Genomic DNA, 7,941 nt, shown 5'->3' with positions numbered 1-7,941 from the left:
TTTTTGGTTGTCTCTGAGAGCACGCAATCCCATCATCATTAATTAATATAAGATCGTCCTAAACTATTACTTAGTCAATTTTGAAATCACAAAACATCATTATCGTTTACTAGACTCGGTCTTAGCAAGAAAATCCTATAAAATCTGTAACTAATAATTATGGGATCATTTAAATTAAACAGTTGATGAATAACTAAAAATATATTAATATTTTGTTAGGATTGATGTATATATTAATATATATATATATATATATATATTTAAATATATGTATATAAAGTTAATATAATATTTTAAATATATAATTTGAAAGTCAGAGATAAAAGTAGAGAGGGCCAGAGATCATCAAGAGTCTAAAAGTTTATAAATTTTAATATTCAATAATAGTCATGAGTTTTGAAGATTCTCTATTTTCCTTAACACACTATATATATACTTACATTCATTACCTTTCCAAGAGATATCCTAACCCAAATCAGATATATATTATATTTTATTTATTCTTTTGGTACCAAAGCTTTCTTCTCCCATATAAAACATGCACATAATTACATTATCCATTTACACGACCTGTGAGAAAACATTTCTCTGCAATTAAGTTCTGAGTCCTTCCATAATAAATTAACTATAATTGTATCCACAAGTCCTGAGTCTTTCCCATACCGATACTTCCGAATAAAGCATACCTCGTACTCTTTTATCTGTGGCTAATGTCTGCTTTGCGATGTCTTCTATTACCATATCTTTGTCCCTAATTCTTCAAAGCTCTCTTTGCCTTGAGAGATTTCTCACTCATAGATTCTAGATTGTGTTTCAAACAAGATTATGTCACCAAATCCATAAAGAACTTGAACACCTAACAAAATAACAACAACTACTTATCTTACATCCGTGTAAGTTCATCATGTTCCACAGTCATAAGCATCAGCCATCGCATTCACGTGACTCAGGTTATTACAGTTCCTCTGCAATTTGGATAACGAAAGGTCTTCCGCAAGAATGAGAAAAAGACAAGCACAAAAAGCAAAAGGTAAAGCAAAACGTACCGACCAATCTATACTATCAGCATCCTCGAATTCATGGGCGTGTGTTTAAGGATCCGTGAGTATAAGAACCAAGCAAACCGAGATGACAACCAGCAGCAGAGCACAAACCAAGCAAGCGCACTTCTTGTTCCTCTTCCTCATTGCATTGGCAGAGACGAGGCGGTCGGTTCCCCCACTGATGTAATCCTTCGCCCGGGCCACATTCTCCTCGATGTCGTTCAGTTGATCCTCCTGCCCTTCCATCATGACCGCCATGTCGAGGAAGACCTGATGCAGCTGCATCAAGCTCCTCTGTATGTCGCTCACCGCCTTCTGCCTCTCCAATACCTCCAAGTCCACTTCGCCCTTGTTGTCCAGGAGCCCGACTTGGCTGGCCCCTGAGAGCATCTTGTCGATCGCCTCCTCGGTCGCGGCCTCGCCCGTGGCGTTGAGGTACCTCCGCTTCAGGCCCTCTCTGTGATCGGAAACTATGCGCTCCCGCAACAGCTGAAACCCATTCATCGTCTCCCTAAGCTTGGTCCGCAAGCCATTGGTCACCGACACCCGTGTCCGGTCCACGGGACTGCCCTCGGTGAAGCACGCCGCCACACCACGGTTGGCGGCGTTGGAGCGGTCGAGGGACTCCAGCCGGACCTTGATGGCCTTGGCCTTGCGGAGGACGGCCACCACGTCGGCGTCCATGCGATCCCGCAGGCCGCGGAGGAGTTTGGCGCTGTGGGCGGACTTGGACTCCTCGTTCAGGAAGCGGAGATCGACGAGGAGGCTGGAGACGTCGTCCATCTCGGACTGGATCCCGCCGATCTCGCTGAAGAAGCGAGCAAGGTTCTCTTCTTCCATGCGGGTGAGACCGCCGGCCGCCGCCTCGACTTTCGGTGGGTCATCCGCCCCGGCCTCGAGATCCTTCAGCGCCTGCTTCTTGAGTTCCACGTAACTCATGAAAGACTTGGTCATAAGGTCGTTCATCTTCGGAGCAGCTCCTCGTCGCCGACCTGCAAGAAACCCATCGTAAACCATCGAAACCGAAGACAAAACAATAAAAATTCAAGAAAAAAACTGGAAGGAAGAGAACAAATTTTAATTTTGCTACACCGATCAAAGCGTTGGTCGATCGTTCACTAAAGAACCCGAATTCAACCCCGATGGTCCATCAAGAAATGAAGCAAAACGATTCAAGAACACACGGAGCAACGAAAGTGAATCTTCCGACTGGGTCGAAATCAAGGAGAACAACAGATAAAGATGCATCAATACCCACAGAAGCAAAAGAAGGCTTTTCATAAAGTGGTGGCGGTTCGGCAAAGCCGCCTCCAAGAACCCCAAGAGGCGATCTCTTCCACGAGAATTCGCTTCCTCGGGCGAAAGCTGCTTCGAGAACTGAAGCAAAGGGGTTCAAGAACGCACCGCCCGATCGAATCAAACATCAGAGAGGATCGCAATTAAAGAAAACAACAAAACGAAATTGCGAAGAACCACCGAACGGAATCAGTCACCCTGAGGGAGACGAACAAAGCCTCGTCCGCCAAGAACTCCAACAAGCGAAGCAGAGCTAGGGTTTCAGCCAGGAGACGACATCGTTTGCGAAGGAGCAGAGGAGGAGAGCGAGAAAGAGGGAAGTTTCCAAATGGGCTTCGGTTATGTTATGGTTTCAAACTGGAGATGAAGGCGGTAAACTGAGAAGACGGGAAGGAATAACGATAAGTAATAATAATGGAAACAAAAACGCTATTTAGACGGGCCCATTCCATAACCAAACACTAGATGCGTTCCCGTGCTTCCACGTGGCAATCCAACGGCGGAGGTTGGTCAGGGACCCACTTGAGGTGTGCAAAGTCAAAACTTGTGTCATCATATTAACAAATGGATGTTGAATTATACATTCACTTTTAATACAAACTCTTATTTAGGGAATATATATATATATATATATATATATATATATATATATATATATATATATGTATTCACTTAGATATACATCAATACACATTCATTCTATCTACAAGTTTGAAGTTGAAGTCATTAAGACATGATCCAAATTAGCATGCCTACCTACTGCCAAGCTCTATCCACAGACAACACAAAGATCCTCTGTAATCTCCTGTAATGTCATCGGATGATCGGTTTTAGATTATGCACACAGTCATCACAACCATGTATCAGACAGCTTCTCCAGAAGACTACAAGTCAAACAAAAAAGTCAACTTGTCGCAGGCATACAACAATCATACTTCTCTTGGCGTTATATGTGATGCCGGGCTTAAGGCAGCAGCCCGAAGAATTGAGGCTTCCAATAAGTTCTGTAAGGATATTTCTGTAGCATTTCTATTCTGGTATTGCATGAGAATGATGAATACGATTAAGACAATCCAAGAAACACATCCATTAAATCGGTAATATTTGCTCACTGAAGCTTATTCTCCAAAGAAAGCAAGTAAAGCATGAGGAGCTAAATGTTCTTCCACCAAAGCAAGCAAACAGGTTTGTCTTAGGGAGAACGCCACAGCGAATCAGGCATTCGACTTCACAACCGTGACCGGGCAGGTCGCGTGGACGACGACGTAGTTGCTAACGCTCCCGAGCAGCACTCTGCATCAGTGATCACCGGCTCAGAGATTTGGAGAGGATTAAAGCTTGTAAACGAAGAAGCGAGCAATCTACCTTTTAATGGCTCCTAAGCCCCTGCTCCCGACCACGAGTGAGTCCAGCTTCAGTTCCTCCACTGCATCACAGATCTTCTCCCTCGGATCGCCCCAGTAGATCTTCGAGACCACCTTCACCTGCGGAAGATGAGCCGTGTGTTATAGCTGCAGATCGTTCGACTGGATTTTGCTCGGCGGTTCTTGGACCGGAACGAGTATACAATAATACCCCTTTGGTCTCGGATGCAGTGTGCAGGATATCCAAGACCTCGCCGTCCGGGCTGATCCCATATCGCACCGTCAGGTTCATGTCCTCAAATTCACCAAGAGGAATCAGAGCTAGAGGATGAAACGAGTCAACACAAGGAAGTTTTCGTTCATAGATGCATACGAGAGAGGAGATCGGGGCAGGGGGAGAGACGTACGTGATCCATGTTCTTCCCAAAGCTGCTTCTCCGTGTGGTGATCAGACTTGGACAGGACATGGATCAGCACGACATGGTCGCCGGCGCAGACGAGGTTGTCGACGGCCCATCGGACTGCCACTTTGCTCGTCGGTGAGTAGTCCATCCCGATCCCCACCGTGCGACTCCCTTCTGCCGCCATCTTCTTCCTTACTTCTCTCAGGGGGGCTTCTCAGCTTCGGAAGGAAGTCTTGTCACAGTTCAGCCTCTTGGAGAGGAAAGCCAATCGGAAAGGGTGTAAGAGCATCCAACTGGGAAGCACTACTTTTATATTGAATCAATAATCAACTTGGAAAACAGTCGGTATTCATGCTCTCCACTAGTCGAAGAAGACTGGAGGAATACCACATGGTTTTGTGGATGAATCTGTGGGCGCATGCTGGTCTAATCAGCCAATGAACAGAAGGAAACACTGAACCTATTGTCACTCTCGATGGCGCATATGAGTTGAAGCATTCAAAGTTTATCCCTTTAACATTCAACCATTATGGTTTTTTGTTCTTTCCAGCTATGAGGACACCAATATAGCGCATGCATTGATATCAGCGTGTCCGTTTCTGATCACAGTTGACATGGTTTTCGTGAGTTTTTGTTGCTAGCAATTATTGGTTTAGTGTTATTTTCACTAGTTTGGCATAGGAAAAGTCAAAGCTTTACTTTTCTATTTGCTGAGATTAACTGTACCAACCAAAGTTGTCACCATTGAAATTGAAGCCATTGGTCAGGTGATCTGAATGCAGACTTAGGAATGATTCCATGCTTCATTTCTCTATGGCTGTGAACAATCCATGTTGGCCAAAAAAAATAGTATAGCTGGACCCACGATGTTTTACATGCATGCCCCAGAATATATATATATATATATATATATATATATATATATATATATATATATATATATATATATATATATATATATATTTAGTACCCTCTAAACCATAATATGCACAAATGATCCATTGCTGAGAAAACAAGCAACAAAAGATTGAGTCGATAAACAAATCAAACATGGAAACTACACGTACAGAAGGCCCATTTCAATGCAAACTGGGCAATGTCAAACACTTTGGTGTTTCAGGTTATGGTGGCAGAAGGCCTCTGGCACCGAAATGTGCTAATATACAAAAATATATCTTCAGAGCTGAGGATCTGTACTTTGGAAGTACGAACTTGCATAATTTTTGCAAACACAAGATATTTTGATCTAACTCGTGCAGATTAAACAACACACTGGAGCATACCAGAGAGTTCTACCATCAACAAAGAGATTTTATTGAGATTCTATTTCCAAGCATATGACACCAGTTGCTGGTACGGCCTGTCCGAATAGATTTGTATGAAGCTTTGATAAGTTTCATGTATGTATCTTCTCAAGTATATAAGTTTCAGTGCTGTACAGAGCATAGGTCCGTCAGGTGAAGATTGTCCATTTTCCTGTGCGTGCATGCAATGTAAGCAATAAGAAGACATACTTGGAGAGCATGGATTTAGTGGTGGGCTTCTTCTCCCCCAGCCATCGCTGCATGTGAACGCCAATGGCATCCAAAGACAGTCCACTCCTGCCATGAAAGCAGACGGCCTTCCCTTCGGTTGTAGTGGAAGTGAAATAGGTGCCAACCTCTACACCGAATGCTCCATACTTCCCCCTGGTGGTGTGAAATGTGAGAGATTTTACGATCTTGAGCCTGTTGCCATGGTTGATGGTGCAGTATATCCACTTGTACAATTAAGGATCTCATTGGGATAGTCAATTTTGACCTGCAAAAACCATGGAAAAATCAGTCACTGGCATGAAGTTGTCAGTGTTTATAGCAGTCGTGCAGGAAAGGAGAGCAGAGGTTTAGAGAATCTAGTACCGATGCATACCCTTTTATTACCTGGTGCGAGGTCTCTCCGCTGCTTCCATGTCTTGCAGACCAAACAGACTGACCACTCCTATCGTATTCAATCTGCACAGAGTTTATGGCATCTCCCCTTGTGATATGAACTTGCTTGGCTCCTGAATAAACTCCATCATCCCATGGTTTACCTCCATCACCACCCCAAGGTCCTGGTCTAGATGGGGTTGGTTCTTTGATCAGACCATATGTAACCTGAAAGATGTTGTGTTCACAAAGGGTTAACATGGAGAAACCTATAATTTTTTCTTCAACTGTTTATACTATTTCGGTTTCAATAAAATTGAGTTGATTGCTCTCCTAAAAAAAAGAAAGGTGTTCTGATTCCAACTAAAGAAATATTTAGTGGCTACATACTCTGTAAGCAAATTAACCAATTACGGTGTTAGTCAGAGAGTGTCAGTGACCATGCTTAGATGTAACCATAATGTCACTCCTTACGTATTGTTGCAGATACTATTTGGGCTTTTTATTCCAGGGACTGAATCTTCGACTAATAATAATTGACAAGATGGTCAAGAGTAAATACATGCATCAGAGACTGTCGTGTAACAGGCTGCAAGAAGAAAATGATGTGCACAAGACACAAATTGTTAGAACAGACAGATTACTTACACCTCAAAAGTGCACTAAATAGTCAACATTGCCTCAATCTCATTTCTATAGATGGAGACTTCATGCTTATAGAAATGGATCCATATCAAGCTTTGCAGCATAGCAATCACACATTAACAGCTGTTAAAAGCATACAAACGGGAGTGACTTCAGCAGAAATAGGTTACCTCTTCTGCAATCTCCTTTGTTGAATCAACTGGTTTTCCAGACCAGCTAGGATAGACATCTTTTTGAGTCATTGGCGTGACCATATGTTGATGGCACCTTCCCTTTCAGAGCATGAACACTGACACTGTCAATATACCATCCACTTCTACCATGAAAGCCAATGATCATCCCATCGACCAAGAGGAGAAGAATGTTCCCTGCTCGTCCCCGTAGTGTCCATAATCCCTCTTTGTTGTGTGAGACATGAGGGACTTCACTGCAGTTGGTCCCATGAGCATAGTCATTCCAAAGTAACCAGTTATATGTGGTAGGAACTCAAATGGAAATTTGAAAGCTATCTGCAGAGAAATATACATATATGTCAGGCTTTACACCCAACATAAGTCATTGCAATAAACTGCATGGTGTTTACCTTGTCAGTTTTGATTCCTCCACTGCCCCCATGCCTGTTTCCCCACACTGCCTGACCATATCTATCATATAGAACCTTTAACAATGTGATACTAACTCTGTGTGTTAAATTGATTTGTCAAACACCTGTGTACACACCATCATCAAATATTGTTCCACCGCTTCCACCCCAGGGACCTCCTGTGGTTGAGGATCCTTTTCTGAAGTAGCATAGCTCAGGAAGGATATCATCTAAAAGAGTAACATATATATATATATATATATATATATATATATATATATATATATATATATATCAGAATCTAGTTCATAAAAATGTCTTTCTTTGCTGGCAACATACATACTAAAAAGAATTTGATCCCACATCAGCATACATTTTCAAATTGCTTACAATTTGAAAATGTATGCTGATGTGCACAAGAATGAGTGCTCAAAAACTATAAAATCATTCATCAAAATGAACATCTATCTTTAGCTCTATCTAATTGACAATGTTAAAAGCAATATAATTCAGTTAGGATATCATACCTTATTCTTCAGATCTAGAGCTCTATAGTCCTGGGAAGGCCATGCCAGCTCCCTTGTGTTTGTGTTTGACAGAACTGTAAAGTTTTGCCCCCTTCCTCTTACTACAAGAACTATATCATATCCCTGACTAGCAGTCCCCTCCATGCTGGCTGCTAGACTTTGAAATGGAACC

The 7,941-nt window shown here is 42.5% G+C and overlaps 2 protein-coding genes and 1 pseudogene across 4 annotated transcripts; all 3 read right to left on the bottom strand.

Moving 5' to 3' along the window:
- Positions 1–519: 519 nt before the first annotated feature.
- LOC135625509 (syntaxin-112-like) lies at positions 520–3,256 on the bottom strand. 3 transcript variants are annotated; one of them, XM_065130400.1, is made up of 3 exons: positions 2,537–3,256; positions 888–2,035; positions 520–801 (listed from the first exon to the last, which is right to left on the bottom strand). In XM_065130400.1, the coding sequence occupies exon 2, from the start codon at positions 2,007–2,009 to the stop codon at positions 1,092–1,094; it is 918 nt and encodes a 305-aa protein (XP_064986472.1). In that variant the 5' UTR covers positions 2,010–2,035; positions 2,537–3,256; the 3' UTR covers positions 520–801; positions 888–1,091. The 3 variants fall into 3 exon arrangements, with proteins under 3 accessions (XP_064986472.1, XP_064986473.1, XP_064986471.1); XM_065130401.1 differs by having other exon boundaries at positions 3,096–3,256; XM_065130399.1 differs by having other exon boundaries at positions 888–3,256.
- Positions 3,257–3,402: 146 nt separating this feature from the next.
- LOC135625510 (universal stress protein PHOS32-like) lies at positions 3,403–4,406 on the bottom strand. The gene is made up of 4 exons (XM_065130402.1): positions 4,111–4,406; positions 3,915–4,024; positions 3,705–3,823; positions 3,403–3,632 (listed from the first exon to the last, which is right to left on the bottom strand). Exons 1-4 carry the CDS (start codon positions 4,289–4,291, stop codon positions 3,554–3,556), a joined length of 489 nt encoding a protein of 162 aa, XP_064986474.1. The 5' UTR covers positions 4,292–4,406; the 3' UTR covers positions 3,403–3,553.
- An 822-nt stretch (positions 4,407–5,228) lies between these two features.
- Positions 5,229–7,913, bottom strand: LOC135625821 (jacalin-related lectin 3-like; annotated as a pseudogene).
- Between the last annotated feature and the right edge of the window lie 28 nt (positions 7,914–7,941).

This window comes from Musa acuminata, chromosome BXJ2-10 (assembly GCF_036884655.1).
Source record: "Musa acuminata AAA Group cultivar baxijiao chromosome BXJ2-10, Cavendish_Baxijiao_AAA, whole genome shotgun sequence".
Taxonomy (NCBI): Eukaryota; Viridiplantae; Streptophyta; class Magnoliopsida; order Zingiberales; family Musaceae; genus Musa; species Musa acuminata.
The sequence above is the reverse complement of the archived record's forward strand: the minus strand, read 5'-3'. Positions and strand labels throughout refer to the sequence as shown.

Coding starts and splice junctions, on each gene's coding strand:
- LOC135625509 (XM_065130399.1), bottom strand. CDS start 2,060: ATGGTTTACGATGGGTTTCTTGCAGGTCGGCGACGAGGAGCTGCTCCG.
- LOC135625510 (XM_065130402.1), bottom strand. CDS start 4,291: ATGGCGGCAGAAGGGAGTCGCACGGTGGGGATCGGGATGGACTACTCA. Junction 3,824..3,914: donor CTGCATCCGAGACCAAAGGG/GTATTATTGTAT, acceptor CATCTTCCGCAG/GTGAAGGTGGTCTCGAAGAT. Junction 3,633..3,704: donor GGCTTAGGAGCCATTAAAAG/GTAGATTGCTCG, acceptor TCACTGATGCAG/AGTGCTGCTCGGGAGCGTTA.